The sequence below is a fragment of the Hemiscyllium ocellatum genome, chromosome 26 (assembly GCF_020745735.1).
Source record: "Hemiscyllium ocellatum isolate sHemOce1 chromosome 26, sHemOce1.pat.X.cur, whole genome shotgun sequence".
Taxonomy (NCBI): Eukaryota; Metazoa; Chordata; class Chondrichthyes; order Orectolobiformes; family Hemiscylliidae; genus Hemiscyllium; species Hemiscyllium ocellatum.
Genome location: NC_083426.1, coordinates 36,792,937 through 36,820,914, shown reverse-complemented (window position 1 = coordinate 36,820,914; position 27,978 = coordinate 36,792,937). Strand labels below are relative to the sequence as shown.

Genomic DNA, 27,978 nt, shown 5'->3' with positions numbered 1-27,978 from the left:
GCTTTGGAACCATCCCTCCATATCCAAGAAAGTAGTAGTTAATGCCACCATAGTTTGTTCAGTTTCCTCAAATACATCCTACTTAGTAGAAGTGACTTTTCAATATTAAACTCTTTCTCAGACCTTTAATTCATTAATTTTTAGTTCATCTAGTACCTTATGTGCTTCCTGTCTAACTCTTATTTTGATAGCATCCTCTTTGTTATGACAGATTGCAAGTGCTTATTTCATCCCTCACACATGCTATCTTCTTTACTGTATAGTTCTTTTTTAGTCCCTAATGTTGTCACCTTTACTGTTGCTAGCCTTTCATTATCTAATGAGTCTAAAAATATTTTCTTTCAATTTTGTTAGTTGCAAAGAACATTAATTAGTAATTATTTTAATGGGAATTTAACACTTCCATTGGTTTTAAAACTGAATTCAAATCGTGAAGCTGTTATGAGGTGTAACTTCTTTGGAAAATTATTCAAATCTCTGAAGTGCTAGTCCACTGATGAAGCCACTGCAGTACTTTGCTGTATTGTTCGATGACTTTGCTTTCTAAATGAACACACATTCAGCTCCTTCCACATATTTCATCTCTACATTCTTTCTTAACTGCTTGGATTGGTTGATTGTTCACAACTTCAACATTCTACTCAACAGTGAGATGAGGTACTGTCCCCTATCAACCACTTACAAAGATGGCTCATTTCCTTGCCTTCACCAAACGATTAGCGAAAATTTCACCCATGTGTGTAACCTCCTGACTGTAGTCTGCCAGGCGTACTATCCAGTTTTATCTAGAAACTTCAGGTACATAATTCTCCTGCCCATATTTCAGTCTGCAGATTTACTTATTGTTTCTGTCTTTGCAAATTTACATTGGTTCTCAGTCTCCTGAGGTATGCAGTTTAAGATTCCTACACTTTATTTTAAATCATTTCCAGGCCTCATTGCTCCCTTATTTTTGTTAAAGCTATAACTTTTATAACTCTTTCTGAATTGTTTCTCTATCTCTCCTCTTGAACATTTTTTTCTTTCTGCTCTTAACGATCAGTAGCAGTTGCTAGGCTATCCAATTGGCTCCATGCTTAACTCTGCTTCCCCATCTTCCTCTTCTGCTCTAAGATTCTCCTTAAAATTCACTTCCTTGGACTTCATTTATGGCCATGCCTCCTAATGTCATCCCCTTTATCTATCAATTTTCTATTATTATGCTTTTCTTTCTATTAGACGTTCCAGCTGCATTCACTGTCTGTGATCTGCTTACTATTAATGGATAAGACTTTGTTTTAACCAGCCTTCTGCTTTGATAAGGGGTGGGTTTGTAGGCAAAGTTTTGCGGATACATGTCCACTAATTGGAAAGTGACCAGATAACTTGTATTTTGCAGAGTAAGGTGAAAAAAAAGCGCAGACAAGTGATCATAGTCTTTCAATTTCCTTTGCTTTGCTATCAGGCTGGAGCAAACATGGCTAGTGGAATCACTAGAAATGCTTTCTTAGAAAGCTGATATTGAATGAAGGACACTTAGTTTTTCAACAAAAATTTTGAAAGATGCTTCACCCCCAGTTGAAGTCCTATCCATAATTACAACTTTTGAGGATGTTTAATATATACATGATTGGAGCTTTAAATATAAATGAAAAATGCAGGCTGCCATCTCTGGTTGATAGTAATAAACTAAATTAAATTATAACAACAGGCATGGTGCTAGAATCCATATACTCAGGTTGGTCATCACTTAGCAATGTGTACAGCACAGGGGGAGATCATTCATTCCTAATGAATCCTCTCTTTCCTTTCCAAAAAGTGCTCAGTTGTATTACTTAAACTCACACCCCCTGCCCCCCCAAAAAACTAATATTGTGATTTTCCTAATTTAATCCATATGGTTTCAGATGTCAATTTTGCTTAAATTATTGTCTCTCAGACAACCCCACTACTGAGGTTGAATGGAGTGGCCTATAATTTCTGGGATTTATCTTTACAACCTCAAGACCAGAGATGTGAGATTTGCATTTCCCTAACCTCTGGAATGGTCTTCCTGTATGCAAGAGGCTTGGAAGATTATGGTTGGCTTTTTCCACAGTCTTGATTCTTATATCCCTCAGCAAGCAAGGATGCACCCTGTTGTGTGCTAATAATTTATATTGTAAGCAGGACGAATGAAGTTTGTGTTATTGCAAAACTGTGAAATGTTGTGATTGTTCCTGAACTAAATATAATCCATAAAGGATAAATTTGTATAATGTTTGCTAATATTTGACCTATATATCACTAAAGTGCTTTGGGCAAGCTATTACTCTTATAACTGACTGATCAAAAGCTGCTAGTTTAGGTCATAAGGAAGTGGGTTGTTTCAGTGATACAGTGCAATTTTTAAAAAAAAACCCATTGACCTAATTGTGAAATGTTCAGAACTCTGGAATGTAGTGCTCCTCTTTAGAGGTGAAAATCGTTTGTTACGAGGTAAGAAAAACGAGCACCATAATCCACTGTGACACTTTGCAGTTTTATTGAAATATACTTTAGATTTTCTTTGCATGAAATTTATTGGAAATTGGAAATAGAAAATGCAATAATTGAAAGGCTGACTCACTGATAGTGATGCGAGGCAAAATACCATTGTACAGTAGTGCACATTAAAACATGTTTAATCTTAATTATCATTGTACTACAAATTGAAATTTAAGTGATTACCAACCTGAGTGTATGGACTCTAGCACCATGCCTGTCTTTATAATCAAATTTAGTTTATTCTTGCCAACCAGAGATGGCAGCCTGCATTTTTTTCATTTATGTTTGAAACTGCCATCATGTAAATATTAAACATCCTTGCGTGTTTAACTATGGATAGGACTTCAGCTGGGGGTGCAAAGAAAGTCCTCCACAATTTTGGTTGAAATATTAAGTGTCCTTCATTCAAGGTCAGCCACCAGTATATTTACATAGTGTTTTTAACTGGCACACAGAGAAATATCACCAGTGTTTCTGTATATATTGCAATTTTCTGTATTCATATTTTATATTAATATTAAAACATCATATATTAATACTATTTTAAAATAAATTTCCAAAACGCAAAATAATCTTAGTTTTTTGAAGGCAGCTTTCAAAAGTAATTTTTTGTTCAAAAGTTGGACTGAGCTCGACCAGTTTGAACCTTGGTAATATAACAGAGGAACCTTGATTATCCAGCATTCGATTAACCAAATTTTGGATGTTCAGAGCAAGATTGCAAGATCCGATGCATGGTTAACTATGTTATCTGGCATTGATTAGCTGAACAAAATGTTCCCCGTCCATGTCTTTTGGACAATCAAGGTTCCTCAGTATATGTGCAATCAAACAATGTAGTATTTTAATACCTGTTTGGAAATTTGCTTAAGTAAATTTGCTGAATTAATACCTTATAATTGTTGACTCAATGCTGCAAAGTTGCATGCATATTGTTGCAAATAGTAATGCACATCATTTTGATTCATTAACATTGTAAATGTATTTTGTTTGACCTTTATTTGTTTGACATGTGCTTCGTTATCTTAGACCCTAATGCTACTGCTTAGATTCACGGCAATGTTTGAAGTACTCGAGAGCCCAAACGGGTTAAGGAATTATAAATCAATAAAGCAGTCCTGGCTAAGAACTGGGTTCTCAGTAATAATGAAATATTGAAATGTACCTAAATAATGCATATTGGTTATATTTAGAGGCTGAGTGTGGCTTTCTTCTAACTTTGGTTAGGAGCACTTTTGTCGTTCACTGCTTTAAAAAAAATCCTTACCAGATGCTAGTTAGCGCAGTTGCTAAACTGAACCCAGCTTTAAACATCAGTACTAAAATTGCAGTATTTTGCTTGTGTAATTCATTTTACTTTCAATTTGTAACTGTATGGTGGTCCTGTTGTACAGTGTGTGATAGCATTGATGAGTTCCATCACCAGATCAGCTGTCTCAGTTCAGCCTATGATAAACTCTAGCATTAGGTGTGTAACAACAAGGATTTTTGCAGACCACAAAAGTCAATATATGGAATCGTTGGCACAATTGCAGTGAAACCTGGACTGTATCAGTAATATGAAGCCATTGGCCACTTCTCTATTGCATCCACTGCATTCAGTGGGTGGGTCATTGAACAAACATTGGTGTTCTCCTTTAAAGTAGGCTCTAGGAAAACAGAACAACCTCGATCATCCAAATGAGATGGGTGGGGAGTATTTTGTTCAGGTAACGTTTTTACAGGACCTTAAGATAATCTAAAATTCGGATAATTGACATTTGGATAACCAAGGTTGTTCTGTATTCAGAGAAAACTCCTATAAATTGAGTTTTCTAGATTGAGTTGTGTCCAAATGGCAGAAAACCACTTCCCTTGCCAGGTCCTATGCTCAATCCACCAATGACCAACCTTCCGTAGTTTTCACTTTTAAGTTGGGCAGTAATAACTTTTTAATGACGATGAGGAGCTTGTTACTAACTGTTCAAAATGCTGACCACTTGTCCATCAAACTACATCTCACTTCACTGTATTAATGGGCAAATCACTGGCAGAGAAGGAAAGGAAGTATTCCTCCATTCTCGATGCCGCTACCTGATAAGCAACAGTCCTTACCAGTTATTTCAAATAAATAAATTCTGGTCATGGACCCAATTACTAGGGGTATAATTTATCCCTTCTGTTGAAACCCTTGAAAATTTTGAATACCTCTCCCTGATTTGTTTTGCAGCAAAGAGAGCCATCTCCACTTCTCCTTCAGTCAATATCAACTTCCCTGGTAACATTTTGGCTAATTCATCTTTTCCTTGGTCGTCTTCAAGTGTGATGCCCAAATCTTTAGTTTTTAATCCATGGAGTCTTGACCAGGGATTTTTAGAAATTACTTTGTATTGTGTTCATTGCCCCTATTTATTAAGCCAAGCAAGTTATGTGTTTCCTTTAACTGTTTTTATTAACTTGCCTTAGAATTTGAGAAGTTTTAAAATTTGTGCATCAATTGCAGGCATAACTAGCTAGGCCATTTATTACCCATCCTCAACTGCATAGAGAGGACATTTTGCTGCGGTAGACTTCCACCCTTTTGCCTCATTTTAGATTATACAGTTTTCCTAATTCATCTGCATGCAATTCCTCCTGGTATGGATCGTCATTTCGCTTGTCTGTATCTGAAGCCTTTTACTAATCTGTTAGCCCAATTTACTGTGTTGCCAAGTTTTGTGACATCAGCAAGTTTAAAAATCATACAACGCCAGGTTATAGTCCAACACGTTTAATTGGAAGCACTAGCTTTCAGAGCACTGCTCCTTCATCAGATGGTTGTGGAGTACACAATTGTAGAACACAGAACTTATTGCAAAAGTTTACAGTATGATGTAACTGAAATTATATTTGAAAAATACCTTCATTGTTTAAGTCTCTCATCTGTTAGAATGACCATGTTAGTTTCACTTCTTTCATATGTAAATCACAAAACATTTTTTGAAAAGTTACATACTCAGGTTAACTTTAACAGTTGGTGTCAGCCCAGATAATGTATGGAAGGTGTTCGCCCCCTGTGTGCTGTTGTCTGTGCCATAATGTTTAGACTGATTCTAATCTAAAAAATGAATTAACAGAGTCTTACATGGATTCATGCAGCTTTTGAGCAAAGTACAATGTAACTTTGCAAGTACAAATTCACCCCACCATCAAACTTGCCATGGACAACTCTCTACCATCTGTCTCATTCTTGCACACATGCATCTCCATCAAGGATGGACACCTCAGCACCACACTCTATTGCAAACCCACAGACAACCTCTCAATGCTACAGCTTGCATCCAAAGCATGTTAAAACCGCCGTCCCCTCTGGACAAGCCCTACGCTTACATCGGATCTGTTCAGATGTGGAGAAACTTGACGGGCACCTGGAAGTTCTCAGGGATGCCCTCCTAAGAATGGAGTATGATGCACAACTCATCGATTGCCAGTTCCCACGTGCCACTGTAATAACCTCCTCAGTAGACAGACATGTGCTGCAACCCGACAGGGTATCCTTCGTTGTCCAGTACTTCCCAGGAGCTGAAAAATTACGCCATGTTCTTCACGGCCTGCAACACATCCTCAGTGAGGATGAGCACCTCACCAAGACCTTCCCCCATACCTCCACTGCTCACCTTTAAACAGTCACCAAACCTCAAATAGATCATTGTTTGTAGCAAACTGCCCGGCTTTCAGGACAACTCCATACAACCCTGTCACGATAAGCGCTGCAAGACGTGTCAGAGTGTGGATACCACCATTATGCGTGGGGACACCTCCCACCATGTACGTGGCAGGTACTCATGCGACTCGGCCAATGTTGTCTATCTCATACGCTGCAGGAAAGGATGTCCCGAGGCATGGTACATTGGTGAAACCGAGCAGAGGCTACAGCAGCAGATGAATGGGCACCGTGCAGCAATCAACAGACAGGAATGTTCCCTCCCAGTTGGAGAAGACTGCAGCAGGCCAGGACATTCCATCTCGGACCTTCAGGTGACTATCCTCCAAGGCAGACTTTGGGACAGGCAGCAGCGAAAAGTGGCCGAGCGAAAAGCGCGCACACGCACACACACGTACCCTCTCACAGACTTCGACCCCTTTACACTCTCACACACACCCTTGTGTGATTTTTAACTTTGTACACCCCAGTCCAACACTGGCATCTCCAATCCCAAACTTTACATTTCCTTTACTTAAGTTCAGGTGATTTATCATAAGATAAACAGTAGTGCTAATACCAACTATTGAGGGGAACCCCACTATGTACTTTCCTTTAGTCAGAAAAATGGTTGTTTACCACTATACAATAACTCATCATTTGACCAATTATGTATTCAAGATGGAATTAGCCCTTTACTATTGAGCTTCTGTTTTTTTTTAACTAACTCCATTACTTATAAAATGATCAAATGTCTCTTGATAGTCTAAAATGCATGTCTTCTGCAGTACATTCATGAACTATCTCAATTATTTTATCAGAGAATAGTCAGGTTCTTCAGCTACATTTGCAGAAATCAAACTGTATGCAGCTATTCTTTATGAATCTATGCATCTTTAAATAAAAATTAGTTTTGTTCTTTTATAATCCAAATATTTGATTTTCCACCACTGATACGGTCCGTAGATACCAGATTTACTCCCTCCCTCTTTTGGAACACAAATGTCGGTGACAATTCTTCCGTTACTGTCTCCACCTTAATGGAGAAACTATTCAGAAGTACTAGTACAAACATTTATGCATTACAAAAGTGTTATGGCACGGGAGGTGGTTATGATTCCTGATGAAGGGCTTATGCCCGAAACGTCGAATTTCCTATTCCTTGGATGCTGCCTGACCTGCTGTGCTTTAACCAGCAACACATTTTCAGCTGTGATCTCCAGCATCTGCAGACCTCATTTTTTACCCATTTGGTCCATTAAGTCTGCATCAGCACTTTGCCATTCTCCTGCCTTATTCTCATGCCTTTGCTCGTTTCAATTTAAATAATCATCTAATGGCTGCATGCATGCTCCACTTGAGTCTACCTCTACCACACTTGCAAGCAGTGCATTCCACACCTGAACCACTAGCTGTGATTCTTTTTATTCTGTATCAAATTTACTGCTTTTGTGAATCACATTAATCTGTGCTCTCTTATTCCTTCTCCTTTTACGATCAGGAGTTCCTACCAGTCTAATCTATCCAGCTACGCCATGATTTTGAAAACTTCTGTCAAAACTCTCTCTCAGATGCATTCTTTTTCAAGAGGGACAGTCCCAAACACTCCAATCTGTGCTTGTAACTGATGTTTCTCATCCCTGAAACTGTGTTTGTGTAAATTGAGTATGTGTTATTTATTGTTGCATATATTTAGAAAGATATAGTGAAAAATGTTTTGGCGCCATAGCCCAGCACTATTTTGAGTGACAAAAAGAATGAAAAGAAATTTCATAAATAGAGTGCATCTTCTGTACAAAGGATCTTCAAACACAACTCTAGGTGTTCTGTGAGGGTTTTGCAAGGTGTCCTGGGCCTTAAGGAGTTCCTGCTCCAGGGATAGCAGCAGCAACCCTACCAGGGGTCCTATACATCAGAGAAACCACATCGAGGAGTCCCTGCCGCAGGCACCGCCTTCATCAACAACCCACCGAGTCCCCAGAATCATTCTTCAGGCCTGCCACAGCAAAGAGTCACTGCTCTGGGCACTGCCATCATTGTAGCTGTGCTCTATCGATATCGCACTGGCTTACTCATGACATCAGGAGATGAAGTAAAGGAAAAAAATCTAGAAAGGAAAGGACGAAAAAGGAGTGAGAGAAAGTTGCGGCCGGCCTGGATTGAACTGGCCCAGGAGCCCGGACGCCACCTATAGTATTGGTGCCATCATCTTGAAATATGTTCTGCATCTCTTCCTCTCAGTGCATAAATGATACACAGTACACCAGCTGAGGTGTAATAAGTGCCTTACACAACTTCAGCATAACGTCCTTGCTCTTGTATTCTATGCGTCTTTTAATAAAGCCCAGGATGCCGTTTGGTGAATTAACTGCTCTCTTCATCTGTCCTACCATTTTCAGTGGTATGTGCATGCATACATCTCAGTCCCTCTACTTTTGAATGTACAGCAAATTTTGTTTTAACCAGCAACTTCTAACCTGGCAAAAATTATGTGCTTAAAATACAGGAAAATTACTGCAAATCGTGATTTTTGCGAAGTCCGAGTAGTCAGTTAACGCTTTAAGTGAGAAGGCTTTTGGCCGCTAAGGTTTATTTAAGACAGTGTTGAATTATTATTTCTAATTTCTGCTGCAGATAAGGTATAACAGTGATATACTTACCCCCTGCATTACGATTCTAGTTTTTAGTGTGTTTTTACATTGATTATTTGGACCTCTTGGTCGACTGGAATATTTGATGAACTGGTACATTCCTGGTTCCTTGGATGCTGGTTAATAAAAGTTTGCTGTACCCCTTATTTTATATTATTCTGTTCATGTTCAATCCAACCAGAGTGGATCAGCTTTCACTTTTCTGCTTTGAACTTCGTCTGTCTATCTACTCCAACAACTTGTCTGGCCTTTGTAGGTCTACACTTGGTCTCATAAGAGTGTGCTGTGTTTGCAAGTTTCTTATCACCTACCATCCTTCAAGTTGTCCTCTGCACACCGAGATCTGAATCATGAATGTATATATATCAGGAAAGCTAAGAGTACCAGTGCTGACCCCGAGGGAACTCAACTGCCAACCCTTATGCTGTGATCATTATTCACTGTCCTATCACTCAGCCAGTTTTCTTTTATCCCCACTACTACTGTCTTTCATTCCGTGGGCTGTAACCTTTCTCACGTGATTTTGTGGCACTGCATTGAATGCCTTCTGGAAGTCTGCGTACACCATCTCAACAACATTACACTCATCAATCCGTGGCACAGTGGTGAGCACTGCTGCCTCACAGTGCCAGTAACCTGGGTTCAGTTCCTGCCTCAGGCAACTGTCTGCGTGGGTTTCCTCCGGGTGCTCCGGTTTCCTCCCACAGTCCAAACATATGCAGATTAGGTGAATTGGCCATGCTAAATTGCCTGTAGTGTTAGGTGAAGGGGTAAATGTAGGGGAATGGGTCTGGGTGGGTTGCTCTTTGGAGTGTCAGTGTGGACATGTTGGTCTGAAGGACCTGTTTCCACACTGTAAGTAATTTAATCTTAAAAAAACAGCCCATTCTGTTATCTTTTCAGAAAACTGCAAGGTATTTAAACACAATTCCCCCTTTAGAATTCATAGCTCCTTGAAAATTGAGTCGCAGGTAGATAGGATAGCGAAGAAGGCTTTTGGTATGCTCTCCTTTATTGGTCAGAGTATTGAGTACTGGAGTTGGGAGGTCATGTTGCGGCTGTACAGGATATTGGTTAGGCCGTTGTTGGAATATTGCATGCATTTTTGGTCTCTTTCCTATCAGAAAGATGTTGTGAAACTTGAAAGGGTTCAGAAAAGATTTACAAGGATGTTGCCAGGGTTGGAGGATTTGAGCTATAGGGAGAGGTTGAAGAGGCTGGGGCTGTTTTCCCTGGAGCGTCAGAGGCTGAGGGGTGACCTTATAGAGGTTTGTAATATCATGAGGGGCATGGATAGGGTAAATAAACAAAGTCTTTTCTCTGGGGTGGGGGTGTCCAGAACTAGAGATCATAGGTTTTTAGGTGAGAGGGGAAAGATATAAAAGAGACTTAAGGGGCAACATTTTCACACACAGGGTGGTGTGTGTATGGAATAAGCTGCCAGGAGAAGTGGTGGAGGCGAGTACAATTGTAACATTTAAAAGGCTTCTGGATGGGCATATGAATAGAAAGGGTTTGGAGGGAAAAGGGACGGATGCTAGCAGGTGGAACTAGATTGGGTTGGGACATCTGGTCGGCATGGATGAGTTGGACCGAAGGGTCTGTTTCCATGCTGCACATCTCTCTGACTGTAAATACGTGCCGACTCTTATTGACCAACCTAGCTTTTCCATGTGTTTCCCAATTCTATCCCACATTATTATTTCTCAAAGTTTCCTCACTACTCAGGTTTAACTGACTGGCTTGAAATTGCTGGGCTCATCCTTAAATGTTTTTTGAGCAATGGCATGATGTTTACAATTCTCCTGTCTTCGGGCACCTCCCTTGATTTGTAAGTCAGGCTGAAAGATTATGACAGTGCCCTTGCAATTTGTACACGCTTCCTTCAGTATCCTTGGTGTGATATATAAGAAACTAATGTGATTGGGACACTGCTGTGCATTTGAAGATATTTGGGTGATTACAGGCTTGGTCTAGTCTCAGCAGAAGTTTTTGGCTCTTTGATATGCTGGATTAAAAGGAAAAATTATTTCAATGATCTAATAAATAATAAGGATTTGTTCTTTGTAACCTTCGTATAGTTCCAAAATTCTGTAGAAATAAGGATGAAAGAGGACAATTAGTGTTTATAAATGTTTCTTTAAGCAGGAAAAGAAACCTAATTTTAAATGACTTTCTAATTCCACAGCATCTTTATCTTACCCATTTTTGTCTCGTACTTTTGGTTTCCACAAAAGCTAAATTCTGAAGGAAAGCAGTGCCTTTTTTTAAAAAAAACTTAAAGCTGCTTACAGAAGTAGCACCATGAAGCTAGGATTGCTGGCACTGATGTTGGACCAAATCTGTAATTGTAATTAGAAGCATGCACATCTCCAAGTTCATGTACAGGACAAAAAAAAGTGCTGCTCATGAATTCTGGAAGAGAGCAGTGTGGACATAATAATGCTGTCCGTAGAATGTCAAGCTTATCATAAAATATTCACTTCAACAGTTATGAGTGCCTTTCTAGTAGTAGCATGTTATTTATGTCTCACCTTTCTTGCACTTTTACTGAATTTATTGTTGGCATGTGTTCTGGCTCATGTATTGAAGTAAGTTATTTTAAATGGCATATACAGATGTCAGACCATAATACAGAATTGATGATTTCTCTCCATAAGTTTAATATCAATGCAGTGTTTCTCAGTATTTGTTCTGTAAAATGTGTTCTAAATCAATGTATTCAAGATTCAAAGAAGTGGAAAATGCACCTTTATGTCAGCTTCATATGAGATGCAACTCTTGCGCGTAGGTTTCCTGTGAGAGCAAATGTTTTAAATGTCACGACTTGTGATTTGATTCAAAGTAGTGTTTCATAATATGTACACCTTTATATTGCAGGCAAAATATTTCTAAATATGGCATAATTTACACTTCATTTAAATCATCTTAGTTGTGGTATTGTATTTCTAGATAGCTTAATAGCCCAATCTGACACTATTGTGTTTCAGTAGTCTCTCATGAAGTTGGAAGACTTTTGTATGACATGAAGGATTCTGATAACTTTTTGTTTTTTTTAACTCAAGTAATGTGTTTATGGCTATTAAAAAGACCTGCTATATTACTAACAGTCTATTGTCTTAAAATCGCCAGCATAAAACACTAATGGCTGCATAACTTTTGTTGAAACGATAATCCCTCCTTTAAACCCCTATGCATACATAAATAGAGTCAAACAGACACGAATGTTAACAGTGGAAAAAACAGTTGGAGGCTTCTGTCTGTACTGTTCACACCCTCTCTGTTCATCTGCCCAGGAACCACTCTGAGGGTTGTACTGTTGATGACTCCTGCCCTTCACAACTGGGTCCTAATTGCACAAACAAATCAACAGTGTCTATGAGAAGCTTGCTGTGCACTTATCCACTGTGCCATGGTGTCTTAGACATCTTTTCCCATCTTTTAAGAAAAATGACAGTGTAAATATAACTCACAATGAGTTCCAGTGACCTCTGTTCAAAAGTGCACTGAATCTTCCAACAGTTCTAGGTTTAAAGTAGCACTTTTCCTGTTTTGGTCTTCAGTCCAAAATGGAAAAAAAATAGAAAGATGTCTTTACAATGTCTTTACTTTGAAAATCGCGGTATATATTCTAGCTCCATCATGTATGATTTTGAGCTTGTTTGTATTGCGCTCCCTAGTTAATGTACATTTGAAACTTAATGATTTTTTTGTCTTTGCATAGGTATTTAATAAATAATGGAGCCAATGTTGCTGCTGTTAACAGTGAAGGAGAAATCCCATCAGATATTGCAGAGGAATCAGCAATGAAAGACCTTTTACAAGATGAAATAAATAAGCAAGGTATAGTATGAGATTTTGGGATGTTACATTTTTGCTTTTGCCCGAAACATCGATTCTCCTGCTCCTTGGATGCTGCCTGACTGGCTGTGCTTTTCCAGCACCACACTCGCGACTCTGTTCTCTTATTTCACAAAGATGCTGTGAAGTGATGGGGCTATTTTTCCTTAGATAGATGTGTTTTTTTTTGTAATGTAGTATGGCTGTAAATGATGGAGTGAACTGTGATCCCATGTGCGCATTAGTGTTTGCTCAGGGTCCTTTGCATTTTCCATCCTGCACAAAGTTTTATGGAGGGCATCATTAATTTGCATGAAGTTAGTTTACCACCATCTTCAGGGCAACTAATGATGGGCAATGAATAGCAGCCTAGCCAGAGATGTCTGCAGCCCATGTGAGAATTAAGAGTGTTGTACAAAAGTAATGTAAACAAATTGTTGTGTGGTCATAGAGTCATAGAGATGCACAGCATGGAAACAGACCCTTCGGTCCAACCCGTCCACGCTGACCAGACATCCCAACCCAATCTAGTCACACCTGCCAGCACCCGGACCCTTCCTATTCATATACCCATCCAAATGCCTCTCAAATGTTGCAATCGTACCAGCCTCCACCACATCCTCTGGCAGCGCATTCCATCCACGTACCACCCTCTGCTTGAAAAAGTTGCCCTGTAGGTCTCTTTGATATCTTTCCCCTCTCACCCTAAATCTATGCCTTCTAGTTCTGGACTCCCCGATCCCAGGGAAAAGACTTTGCCTATTTATCCTATCCATGCCCCTCATAATTTTGTAAACCTCTATAAGGTCAGCCCTCAGCCTCCAACGCACCAGGGAAAACAGCCCCAGCCTGTTCAGCCTCTCCCTGTAGCTCAGATCCTCCAACCCTGGCAACATCCTTGTAAATCTTTTCTGAGCCCTTTCAAGTTTCACAACATCTTTCCGATAGGAAGGAAACCAGAACTGTATGCAATACTGACTTTCACAAAATCTTAGAGAGGTAGCTTTTAATTTCACCATTACCTCCTGCCCAAGGTAGTCAGGTTTCAAAAATATCAAAAAGTAATTTATCCATTCTCTGTTCTGATGGTCAGATAATCTTGTGCCATCTCTCAAATAGCCCTAAACTTTTATTTGCTGTATTTAAATAACTTGATTGAAGCCAAATTTCTTTTTGAAGTATATACGTGTAGTCAAGTCGTCTTCTACCATTCAGTAACTTTTTTTTATTGTTTTACAAACTAAGAAAACTTATTGGGGTTGTTTCCATTTTTGGTGTTCCCTATTGAAAATGTGTTTATTCTTGACTGATTTAACCACTGAACCATTCCCAGGGTGATTGAAATTTAGGTGAACCAAATTATTCTTTCTAAATCATTCTGGCAATGTTAGAAATGAAGGATGTTGTTTTTGTTAAGCAATCAATTTTCATGTAAGGTTTTTACACTCTTCAATAGCAATAGGGCAATCAATTCACAGTTCCCTGTGCATTCATTTGAAACTTTTAAATAAGCAAGTTCAATAGCTGATTCAGACTCTAATAACATAAGCTGAGTAAATCCCTTTTCAAGTTGTTGATTTTTAGTCCTTTAGACCTGTAAAATTATCTTTGACATTGAATTTCATTTGACTTTCTTATCATTGTCCATCTGGAATCTCCAATCACAGATGTTCTGATTACGGCCGTTGTTACCTGTGTTTCTATGATCCCTGCTGTCATCGCCACCACCAAAATGCACTTTGCTTTCCATACTGCAGTTGCTAATTGGCGACTGTCAGTCCTCATAACAAGATAGCTCCCCGATGAAAAGGATACTGTTATCATAAGTGCAGTGACAATAATAGAATGGCATTTCTTCCAGTTTTATTGCATAGGGGCTGAGGTGACAGCAGCAAAATGCTCTTGAAGTAGGATCACATCAAGATGTGTATATGAAAATGAGCGTGTTATTTCAAATGGAAATCTTTGAAATGCAGAAAATGATTACTGTTGTCTGAGCTTTTTGATATCAGAATTGTATTAAATGGAATTTGATGCTTTTAAAAAGTTTTAATCTGCAAATCATTCCTTATCTGTAACAGTTTTTTATATGTTACTACTTCCTGCTCATGAGATAACTATAGCTTTAGTTTCTACTTTTACTTCATGAGCATAACTCTATGAATATTCAAAATGAAGTCTTTTAAAGCTCTAACACTACTCATTGTGAAACTCATTCTTGTTCTATGGATTCTTTCTCCGCATATGTACAGCTCTTACTGCTATAATGCGCATTTCATTAGTGCAAATTCACTAACGCGATTGACAAATTGGGGACACTTTCTGAAGCACGAAGTTTTAAAACGTGTTGGCTTTAACATGATTACATTGCCAACACTTTATGCAATGTTTCTAAAGTGCGATTTTTCTATGTTGCGGGTTTGCACAAGAGTGTAACTATTGTATTATAGAAGAAGTACCTGGATGTTTTTTGTGCTCATGTGACTGACCATTTCTGTTCGCTTCAAGTTCTGCTTCTTTGGTTGATGACCAGGGCTAAAAGGCAGAGCGCTAAGGAATGACTGCACAATTTATGGATTTTTGAAATTAGGCACTGCAGATTTTTTTATCTCTTCACAGTAATGGATGATGCTAGGAGTTTGTTCTAAATTGTTTGGACTACAGTAGGCTTGCTTCACTCTAAATCTAAGAAGTTGTACCGTTCTGAAGTGTATAGTAGTGAGGACTTGTGACTTGAGTTTTTAAGGAACTTTTTAGTTTTTAAAACTCTTAAATTTTAGTGACTAAAGAAATTTGAGACCATTTGTTCAGCAACCCTGGTGTATTTACAGCCAATTAGGTCTCTTCTTGTACCCTATCTCTGAACCTACTTACTTAGATTCTCTTCTGTTCCCAAGCTCATCTTATCTGCTTGCTTGACCCTATTTCCACAATATTTTTAATCACCAAATATCCTTTCTTGAGCTGTATACTGATATTATCACTGGTTCATTCCCAATCCTTTTCCCTTTCTTTCAAAATCAAAGTTATCAGCCTCCTCGTTGCTGATCATTGCTCCCTATGCTTATCCTCCCAAGATCTTTGAATACATTACAAAAATAGAAATTGTTGGAAAAGCTTAGCAGGTCTGGCAGTATTTGTGGAGAGAAATCAGAGTTACCAGATCTGCTGAGCTTTTCAAGTAATTTGTTTTTCTTTCTGATTTACAGAATCCATCATTCTTTTGATTTTTATTTAATCTTTGAATATGTTGATTTCCAAATCCATGTCCATCGTATACATAGTTAGATCATTATACTGTGCCTGAGACTATTAATACTTTGTATTGTGCAGTACTAGATTGCAAGTTCACACCTACTCAGAGTTGAATGTAATATTTCAGTCCACCAATTTGGAAATGCATTGACACACTTACAAAGCAGATAGGACTTGACCCCAGATTTTTCTTTTGGATTTTGTTGACTTCCAGTGCAGCCATCTCTAACCTCTTAGCTACCTTGTATTTTTTTTCATTGTTCCATGCAACGGTAAGTAAAGTTTTGTATCAAACCACATAAGGGCAGATGACTAGAGTTTTTCTTAAAGCTGGAGTTTGAAGAAGATTCTCAGGAATTTTGAATAGAGAAAATCCCAGAGCTTAGTTACATAGTGGATAAGGCATGCCAATGAATGGTGGCATGATTTAAGTAGGAGATGTGCTAAGGTCAGAATTAGGGATGCAGCTAATGGTTCTGTTTGAGGAGGTGTGCATGGGTGTGCGATTTCAAGAACAGTGTATGAATCTGAAGATAAGGTTAAGAACTTCAAATTAAAAATATTTGTTTAACAGCAGGCATTAAAGTGATATGTGAACAGAACCTTGTGTCTAATCATTAATTGTCAGTGTATGAGTGAAATGTTATTGCTACAAGGGACATCACAGCTGAACAGTTCACAGCTATGTATTCTTCATGAATTGCTTGAAAATAGACATTTAGCAAAGCTTTTTGTCTTCTCATCTGAACAATTAATAAGAATACCAGTTCAAGGGAAAATGAACATCCTGTTGCATGAGAAGGAAGTGCTGTTAGGTTGAGAAATTGACTATGTTAGAGGCTTTGCCATGGAGAATACATCAATTTAACAGTGTTTGACAGTTAACTGTTAGGCTTGTTTAAAATTTTAAATTGGACAGGTTGGCTTTAATTGATCACAGCATTACCCTTAGAAATTTGTTAGTGAATGGCTGTACCTATTTTGTTGACTTGAGACATGTGTATTACATATCCGTATTGCGTCTGTCATGTGTTTGAAGATGTGTGGCTTCCAGTATATGCAAATGCATTATGCTGCAAGCCTGACTGGCACTACTAAATTGGTTGTCAGTGCAATTCTTTGCAAATACAGGATTATGTCACAAATATTTTCTAATTGCAGAAACAGATGTTGGATACTATTGAGTTTTTCAGGCATGGGTTGGGTATGGTCAAGTCTTTGCTTGTTTGAACACTTGCAGTTTTAGAGCAGGTTACTGCATGTTTATTGGCCCAAAGATTTCTCAGTGAAATACATTCTCTTAGTAAAGAAGACTTGTCTTTTTTCAGCTTTGTAGTTAGAACATCAAGTTGAGGTTAATGTTGAATTAGTGCAAGATGGCAGAGGTATGTGCTGTCTTCAGTGCTCTTTTCCTTATGTTATATCGTCAGATGTGGATCCTTCATTAATATTTACATGGCTGTCCAGAAGGACGTTTCTAAGGACTAATCAAAGCAAAGAAGGAACTCTTTCTTGCCTTTCCACTGAAATTGTGCCTAATCTATTAGCTGTAGCAAATGACCCAAATTTGATATCTATTGGTTAAATGCAGACCTCTGGTAACAAATTTCTGTTAGCTCTCTATTTTATTGATGTTTAGCGCATGCTGCAACATGATTTTTAACTGACCTCTGGCACTTTTTTGAACTGTAAAATACAAAGTCTGCACAGTGGCTACTCAAGGAACTGAACTCGAACTGAAATTAGCATGCAGATTGTATTCATACAAAAGAACCTACTATATGTTTTGGTTACCTATATTTTGGCCTTGTGCCTAGCAATAAAAACAAGAAAAAGTGATATTAAATTTTTCCTGACATTGTATTCAAAGTTGTAAGATATGACCAGAACTATGCACAGTACTCTACTACATGCTTTTACATCATTTTAATGTTACTTCTACCTTTCAAAGTTTTCACAGTAGATTTCAACTCCTCTGCACAATTTGTGGTCAGTGTTGTTGATTTAAAAGTTATGATTCCAGCTGATGTTACTATTAGTTAAATCAAATCTCAGAATGAAATGTGTCTTGCTGGATAAGCACACCTGGCTGTAGATTTGGTTTTACCAATAAAACAAAAGTTTGTAATACAAAAGAAAGCTAACTAAAATAAAAGAAAGCAATCCATCTACAAATGTCACATTTCAAAATGTATGGCAAAGCAAAATGCCCATCTATTTACCAACATCGTCATTTTCAGTTTTTGAAAATAAATTCAGAGAATTCCTTCCTTATCAGGTTTGTTTGTTTGACTTGATTTATTATTAAACCTCAGTTACAGTCCTCCAAGTTGAGGCCTTTTCCCTGAAATATTTGTATACTGAGATCCTAAACTTTTTCCAGTCTTTTAATAATCTGTCGAGTTGCAACCAAACAGTCCTGGTCTACAAATTTTCATTAATATCCCTGTCACGGAGATAACTTATTCCCTTCTCTACTCGGAATAATCTACTTTTCTGAGAGAAAAAAATCCTGCATCTGACCTCAGTCAGGTCTCTTTCAAACTTTCCCAATATCTTTGTTTTTCTAAGGAGATTATCCTGTGATTATTCTGTACACAGAATTTAGCAAACCTCTTTCAATGTTTTCACTTTCCCTCTGTAAAGCCCCACACTAGAGCATTCAGGTGGATTGGTAGGATGTTTGTGTACAGCAAGAACACAGACATGGATTCATTTGAACCAGAAACTTAGTCTCATGCTGTGTAAGTGTAACCTGTACAACACTGTTGAATGCAGTTCTAATAATAATTTTGTGTTTCCTTGCTACTGCCTTCTCATAGAATCATAAGTATAGAAGATGTCTTTCGGCCCGTCAAGTGTGCATTGACTAAATTACCTCTAAATTTACATTAGTCCCACTTTGCAGCACCTGACCCATATCCTTGAATTATATGTCATTCATATTCATCCAAGCACATTTTAAATGTTGAGATTTTCTTCCTTCCAGGTGGTGCATTCTAGACTTTTGCCCTCTGCATCAAAAACATTTTCCTCAAATCCCCATAAATCTTCTGCCCTTCAACTTAAAATTTACACGTTTGTTATTGAGTCTATTGACTTTTCAAGGAAATAAAATGAAGAAAAGATTCATGTTTTATGTCTAACGCCGAGATTTTTGAACTCTTGGCTCAATCATAAAACAGCACTGTATGATGCCCAGGTGTTGCCAACAAATGGCCATTTGCAGTTGTATTGAAATTGTTGAACTTCAGCTTGCTTAGGCTTCTTTGTAATGACTGATATGGCCAAATTCAGAACTGGATTCAGAAGTGAGAATTTCTTTTTGAAAATGTTATTGCCTCAGCTGAGCAATAGCTAGAAGTTTAAAACAATTGGTACATCTGATTGAATGTATTCATTTAAGTATTCATAATAGACATACTATTCGACCAGCCTGCATTTGCAAAAGCCATAACAAAATGTCTAGAGTCAAATTTGATTCCATTAGTAGGCTAATAATTACACGAACAACGTATTTAAGATGATCAATTGAACATTTGAGATGGCTTACCAATGCTAAAAACCCCAGACATATGTAAGTATTCATTCTGTGCAAGCAAATTAAATATTTTCAAGTCTTCTATATTTTCTCAATTACCATGGAGCTTGCGGAGTTGATAGTGCCCATGATAAATTCTTGACCTTCTCAGAAACAAGCAATCAATATCATGGATAATTAGATTACTTACAGTGTGGAAACAGACCATTCGGCCCAACAAGTCCACACTGGCCCGCCGAATTGCAACCCACCCAGACCCGTTCCGCTACATTTACCCCATCACCGAACACTATGGGCAATTTAGCATAGCCAATCTACCTAACCACATTTTTTTGGATTGTGGGAGGAAACCGGAGCACCTGGAGAAACCCACACAGTCATGGGGAGAATGTGCAAACTCCACACAGAAAGTCGCCTGAGTTGGGAATTAAACCCGGGTCTCTGGTGCTGTGAGGCAGCAATGCTAACCACTGTGCCACCGTGCCGCCCATATCCTTTTCTGTTGCCTTATAACTTGACATAATGATTTAAAATTTGGCAATCTTGTAATTGTTTTGATAAGTACACGACAAAATGCTTTGGCAACATGTCTTTTTTTTCCCTGCATTATTTCAACTACCAAATGACTGTCGTATAACTGCTCTGTTGTGTTAAGTAAACGATAACATGACATGCAAATAATGTGACCTGGTTCCGAGTTCTGGCGTGGTTACTTACTTTTCGGTGAGCTTTTGACTGATACCTGAGAACACTGTTTCACCATCTCATGCTTCCAGCCCTGGAGCAACACATTGTCACCACTCTTGGCCATCCATGTGGCTGCATGGCTTTTGATCATCCCACCTCGGAGTGTGTAAGTGTGGAATATGCTTGTGTTGTTGAGCTATTATATAATCTTGGCTAATGTCTATACAATTTTTAAAAGTGTTTTGAAAAGATTTTAGATCTACCGAACTACCCTTCTCATCTAGTGCATGAAATGGTTTTTCAAACTGTTTTGTTGCTTCAGCATTATGCAGTGGAGTGAACACTAGGAAATTAAAGTATTATATTACACATTATGTGTATTAATTTTATAACAGCTAATCGTAACTAAAGAAAATGCTGAATCTGACATTTTGATTTTGCGTATACCAGAGTATTTTATCAAACTATTTAAGTATAATTAGAGACAGATTACTTCAATTTATTCGTTGTATCCATAATTCAGAACTGTGTTTCAAAAAATTCCTGCTTCTGACAAATCATTTAGGTTCCACCTTTAAACAGTGCAAGTATGCCCTCTTGAGGTACTTGTATAGAATGAAACTTTGGTTTTGTTGCAGTCAAGATAACATTGGATTAATATTCTTGAAAATTAGCATGAAAGCAGTACTTCATGTTTAATTTGTCTTTGAGAAATCTTGTCTTCATTTGTTGAATTTCATAATTTCCCCTCAGAAAGCAATGACTTCAGAAATGGGTAAAGATAAAGGTCCAGGAATATATATGTACAAAATGTTCAAAGATTTCTAGGTTTCCTATTTTAGCTATATTTTAAGTTTTCTGGTTACCCACTTCACATTGTCTGTAACTTTATTGTTCAAAAGTTTACATGTAAAATGAGGCCACTGTGAATGTATCTAAAACCACAGTTTACACCAAACCTATTTTACTCCATTCTTATCTTCCATGCTGTGTTTTAACTTTCTAACTATCTTTAATTTCTTCTACACGGCATCTTTGTTTATTTCATACCTTTAACAATAACATAACCTGAAAAGTTTCACTGAACCAGTAGAAAATAAAATGAGATGCCTCATGAGATATTTGCGAAGATAATCCAAGTTTAGTCAGAAGTAAGTTTTAAGGAGTGTCTTTTAAGGAGAAAAGCAACATAAAAACGGAGAGGAAGACACTCCAAAGCTTGGAGCCTAGCCTAGGGGATATCTTTGCATATTGTAGAACTGGATGAAATTAGAGAGAGGGAGGGGTGAGACAATGGGAGGATTTGAAAGCAAGGATTTTGAAAATTTTGAAATTGTACTGTCTAACCAGGATTCATTATAGATGAGGGATTATGGACCTGGTTGGTATTTGATATGCATTAGGAAATGTGCAGCAATGTTTTCAGTGAACTCAGCACTACAGTGAATAAATGTGGAAGGCTGATCAAGAGTCATAGAATAATGGCATGTTATAATACATTATGAAATTTCAGAATACATGAAAATGTTAACACAAACAGTCTACTAAAATCACTTCCTCAAATAGTGTGACTTTTGACATTCTGAGACAGATTATACAGAGTCTCCAGCAATAACTTTCTATGGGCACTCAGAACCAGTTGATGAATTCTCACACTTCATCATTTTATGATGGAGCATCAACAATGAAGGTAAAATTGAAGGTCATTACATCTTAGACATATGTGAAAAGAAAACCATCAACCTGCCTTTCTTCCAAACTAGACTGGAAGAAAATTACGAAATGCGAAATGATGTAAACATGTGGCAGCTTGGACCTAAGAGTATTGACATCCATTTCTGAGCATTGTATTTTGAAAAATATGAAGGTATTGGGAAAATTGTGGAAATATTTCATAAGCATTGTTCCAGGAATGAGGAATTTCAGTTATGAAGACAGATTGGAGCACATAGGATTATTTCTCTTTGAAAAGAGAAGATTGAGATCTGATGGGAGTATTCAAATTATTAAGATTCTTCTTCGCTGCACAGACCTCCAGAGACCATGTGCAGTAACAACTTCTGACGCTGCATTCAATGCATGACGCACTGGTTGACCACATAGGACTTAGGAGTAACCTTGAAGCTGTGCAGCTTAAATGGAACATTGTCTGGACAGACTGGATAAGGAGTAACTATTCTCTTATAAAAGAAATCTGAAGGAGAATGCACAAGGTTTAAAGAATTAGTAAAAGAAGCAAGGAAGTATTTTGTGCTTTGAGCAGTTAAGATCTAGAGAGTACTACTTGATTTTGTAGTGGAAGCAAGTTTGACAGGGAATTGGGCTATCATTGGGAAAGGACAAAGTTTAAAAATCACACTAGGTGCTTGTCCAACAGGTTTATTTGGAAATACAAGCTTTCGGATTGCTGCTGATTTGTCAGGTAGCACCCCAAATGCTTGTACTTACAAATAAACCTGTTGGATAAGAACCTGGTGTTGTGCGATTTTTAACTTAGTATACCCTAGTCCAAAACCGGCACCTCCACATCATTGGGAAAGGGGAATGATGCAGGGTTATGGGACAGTGTTCATACCAATTTTCTTTCCAACTGTACAGGAAATAACTTCTGGAACCCAAAATCATTGCTGTGATCGGCATGCTGATGCTCATCCTGCATGGAAGTTTGGATCAGTTTAAAGGTGGGAGAGTAACACTGAGTTGCTCATTTGGAGAACCAGTACAGAGACAGTGGTCAGGTGGTGTCTTTCAGCATTAATTCTGTGGTGCTTTAATGACACAGGATCGTAATTAACATATCATTTTTCATTTTTAACAAAGGACTTTGAACTTGTGCATGTAACCTGATGATGATAGCTCTGTTTCCTATCTGCTTTTGAACAGCAGCAGCTGCTTACAAACATTGGTTTCCATCAGAAAATAAAATCAAACTACCTGTACGTAAACACAACAACCAAGGTAATAAAGAGCAATGCTTTGAAAATGGAAGAAAGGCTCTCCAACATGTTTCAATTTCAGGCTGGCCTAGAATTATTCTTTGGTAAATTCAGTTATATGTTACTCAGTTATACAGGTTGAGTCGGTTAATGTCGAGGTGGCAGTTGGCTATAAAGAGATCGAGGGCGGGTAGGAGGCCAGCACGGGGTATCCAGGTGGAAGGGGTGCTGGCCTCTTACCCACTCTCGATTTCTTTATAGCCAACTGCCACCTCGACATTAACCGACTCAACCTGTCCACCCCTCTTACCCACTCCAATCTCTCACCCTCGGAACGTGCAGCCCTCCACTCCCTCCGCTTCTCCATCGCCAGACCATAACAACACGACGGTTGGAGGAAGAGCGCCTCATCTTCCGCCTGGGAACCCTCCAACCACAAGGGATGAACTCAGATTTCTCCAGTTTCCTCATTTCCCCTCCCCCCACCTTGTCTCAGTCAAATCCCTCAAACTCAGCACCGCCTTCCTAATCTGCAATCTTCTTCCTGACCTCTCCGCCCCCACCCCACTCCGGCCAATCACCCTCACCTTGACCTCCTTCCACCTATCACATCTCCATCGCCCCTCCCCCAAGTCCCTCCTCCCTACCTTTTATCTTAGCCTGCTGGACATACTTTCCTCATTCCTGATGAAGGGCTTATGCCTGAAACGTCGAATTTCCTGTACCTTGGATGCTGCCTGACCTGCTGCGCTTTTCCAGCAACACATTTTCAGCTCTGATCTCCAGCATCTGCAGACCTCACTTTCTCTTCACTCATTCTAAGGGCAAGAAGACACATTTCACATAGTAAACCGATTGATTTGCAGTAATAAAATAACATGACCATGATCATTGGCAGCATTTAATTCAGGCATGAATGTATCAGGCAAAGACGAGAGTCTCAGTAGCAGAATAAATGAGGTGGGCAGAAAGTGGTCATGTTGAAGAAGTACAAAGTGGGAATTTTTTTTTGATGCCATGGATATGTGATTAAAAACTCATTGCTGGGTCAAATCTGATACAAAAGTTGCAAATAGTTTTGTTCTGCCTGAAGCAATTGTCCAGGATAGGGATGGAATTGGCAGAAAGTGATCGGAGCTTGAGGTGGGAACTGATCTCCAAGATTCCAGTCTTCCCAATAAATATTTGTGCACCCAATTCTGGATATTGGACAAGCAACCTCACAATTTAAAGGTAGTGGCGAAGTTGAGAAAAGTGACGCTAAGGTAACAGGCTTTTCGGCTCAACATGTCCACACCGACCCTCCGAAGAGCAACCCACCCAGACCCATTCCCTTACATTTATCCCTTCACCTAACACTACGGGCAATTTAGCATGGCCAATTCACCTAACCTGCACATTTTTGGACTGTGGGAGGAAACCGAAGCACCCGGAGGAAACCCACACAGACACTGGGAGAATGCGCAAACTCCACACAGATAGTTGCCTGAGGCGGGATTTGAACCCAGGTCTTTGGCACTGTGAGGCAGCAGTGCTAACCACTGTGCCATCCACTTTTTTATTTTCTTTTTTCCTTTATTTAAGCAAGACAGTTGGCAGAACTGCCAGATCAAATCTGGCTGAGCTACCCGGCCCTAAAATGTCAAATTTGGTATGAGCAGTCTCATTCACTCCCATCTCCATTTGGTCCGCTTCCCACGATTGGAAATGTATGAAACTTGGTCAGAACACGGTGGACACTCCTCCCTTGAAAACAAGACTGCCGGTAGAACTGCCGAATGTGGGCGGCACGGTGGCACAGTGGTTAGCACTGCTGCCTCACAGCGCCTGTAGACCCGGGTTCAATTCCCAACTCAGGCGACTGACTGTGTGGAGTTTGCACGTTCTCCCCGTGTCTGCGTGGGTTTCCTCCGGGTGCTCCGGTTTCCTCCCACAGTCACAAAGATGTGCGGGTCAGGTGAATTGGTCAAGCTAAATTGCCCGTAGTGTTAGGTAAGGGGTAAATGTAGGGGTATGGGTAGGTTGCGCTTCGGCGGGTCGGTGTGGGCTTGTTGGGCCGAAGGGCCTGTTTCCACACTGTAAGTCTAATCTAATCTAATCTAATCTAATCAAATCCAGCTGAGCTAGATGGCCTGGAAGTTTCAAAATCGGCATGAGCAGTCTCATTCGCTCCCATCTCCATTTGGACCACTTCCCACGATTGGAAATCGCTCAAACCTGGCCAGAACACGTATCATAAACAAATGTGTAGAAACTTAGGATCATCTGACATATGAATTGTTCTCATCATGCACAGTCCCACTCACATTAGTGTAAAAATGCTGTTTGACCACATGAGCTGCAACACAGCACAAATGAATGCAGGAACATGAGTAGGCTATTTAGTTCTTCGAATCTGTTCTGAACCTCAATATTGATTAATGACCTAACTCAAAGAACAGTGAACAGTACAGCAAAGGAATAGGCCCTTCAGCCCAGCAAGCCTATGCTGACACATGATGCCTTTCTAAACTATGTGGTTTGTATCCCTTTATCCTCTGCCTGTTTTTGTATCAGTTAAAATGCCTCTTAAATGTTGGTATTGTATTTGCTTCCATCACCTCCTTTGGCAGTGCATTCCAGGCACTTAATCACCTTCAAACTCTATATACCGACTTAGTTTAACTTCCCTCTAAAAGTGAGGGAATTTAACAAACTTAGTGGGGGCAGCCAGCGGACAGGTGGATCTTTGAGGTGGATCTTTGCCCACCTACCCTAAAACACAGGTTTGCTAAATTAGTGCATTGTGAAATTTCTACCCCTTGAGGCAGCAGGTCCAACCCCATTGGCTAGCATCTCCAACCACTTGGCATTGCCAAAGTTCCTGAGACTGCAGGAAAGCCTATAGAGGAGGCCTGATGGAATCCCAGACACAAGTATATTGGGATTGTCAGATAAAAATGGGGATGTTGTAGTGGGTAGAAGCATAGGAAAGAAGAGCTACTATTTTGCGTGCAGAAGTCTCTGATGGGTACAGGAAAACCTCCAAAGACAATACCCCATTTCTTCTTGCCATTTTAAAAACTCAAACCCTATTGCAGTGTGAGCAGCATAAAACTGCAGTCAGTTGATATTTCAGCAAGCTTAATTGACACCATTATTTACACGGGGTGGATGAACTGCTGATTTTGGGGCCTTTTGTTAGCTGTGTAGGAGGAGAAGAAAATAAAATTATTTTGAAATTATTTATACCTTCCTGTATTAATTATTTGGCTATTTTTGTAAAATTATGTCCTTATTTGAACTAAGTTAAGAGGCATTAATTTCTAAAAATATGCTAAAACTTAATAAATATCTATACCACAAATAGTTTTAAATGAATGGCAGAATTAAGTCTGCGGAAAAGAAAATGGAAAAAAATTGAGTTAGAGCATGTGAATGCCAGCACCAAGTAGTTGAGGCAGCAATTTCTGTGATGCCATACATAATACATTGCTGCCATTGTTTTGGCCAGTTCAGTGCTTGAAGATTTAAGCTTACAATTGTAGTTGTTTATAAATCATAATTGGTATCATCAATAAAAAATTATGTTTGCAATGAATTAAATTTGTAAACTTGCATTATAAGGAATGATATATGAGCCTGCTAGTTATTTTCTCCATTGAGTCTTTCGCTGTTCTGATGAGGTATCAAATAGTGCACTCAAGTAACCATGAACCTGAGGGGAGGATCTTTGATACAAGAACTTGTAACAAGCATGTATTGTTGTGTGTTAGTAATGTGCATGAACCAATAGTGTTCCTTTTATGAAAGACTAAAAACTAGTGGCACTACCATCATCTGAGAGGAAAAAACAAGTTAGTTAATATTAGCATTCAAGTTTCTTCAGAAACAATTAAAAGACTGTGTTATTTCCAATTATGTGTATTCACTGAATAATCTTAAACTCGTCGCCAACTGAAAATCAGGTGGTTTTGGTTCAGTTATTTACGTGTTTCTGATAGTCAAGTGTATTTGCAAAGGTAGGACAAGAAGCCGTTTGTTCTGTGCTACATTTGCAACACATTGGGAGGATGGAAGCATTGTGGTAATGCCACTGGGAGAATGCTCTGGGGATATGGGTTCAGATCCCACCACAAGGAGGACTTCAAATTCTATCAAAATGCTGAGCTTAAACTGCTATTTGTTTTGGTAGTGATGACCATGAAACCGTCCTTAATTGTTGTAAAAATCTGTCTGGTCTTTTAAGTCCTTCAATCTGTCATCTTTTCTTGGTCTGGTTTACATGTGATCACAGATGCACGATAATATGATTGTCTCTTAATTGCTCTCTGAAATGGCCTAGCAAGCCATTCCATTTAAGATGACAATAGGTGAACAAATTAGCAATGTGCACATTGCGTGAAAGAAGAATATTGTGCAAAATAGAAAGTATTTCATTAAACTATTGACTAGGAAGAAGGGCACAAACATAACTGATTAAACTGAATTATGGGTCATGCATCAGGTTTATAATTGAGATCAGTGTTACAATGTGCATAATTTTCTGTGTCCAGATACACAATATATTTGAGAAAATAGCGAAAGGAGCTTGCTTCACTTATGCTTTGCTTCTGGCTTAGGAATTGATGTTGAGGCTGCAAGGAAAGAGGAGGAACACCGAATGCTCCAGGATGCCCGACAGTGGCTGAACAGTGGCAGAATTGAAGATGTAAGAAACACCAAATCAGGTGGCACAGCTCTACACGTGGCTGCTGCAAAAGGCTACTTGGAGGTTTTAAAGTAAGTTTGTGAGATGATCAAGTATCATGACATGCTGGCCATTGCGTCAGTGAGAAAATAACTTACGGCTGCTAAATGAAATAAGAGAGCGCTTTGGCTGTTTCCTGGCCAAGTCCATGTGACAATTCTTTAGTGAGATGA

At 38.9% G+C, this 27,978-nt stretch overlaps 1 protein-coding gene across 3 annotated transcripts in view; it reads left to right on the top strand.

Moving 5' to 3' along the window:
- The window catches only part of LOC132828413 (protein phosphatase 1 regulatory subunit 12A-like), a 263,395-nt gene that overhangs the window by 80,897 nt on the left and 154,520 nt on the right, over positions 1-27,978 (top strand). For all 3 annotated transcript variants that reach the window (XM_060845496.1, XM_060845497.1, XM_060845498.1), the window contains exons 3-4: positions 12,542-12,660; positions 27,678-27,837. In XM_060845496.1, coding sequence (XP_060701479.1) covers positions 12,542-12,660; positions 27,678-27,837 — 279 coding nt within the window. The remainder of the gene's footprint in view (positions 1-12,541; positions 12,661-27,677; positions 27,838-27,978) is intronic.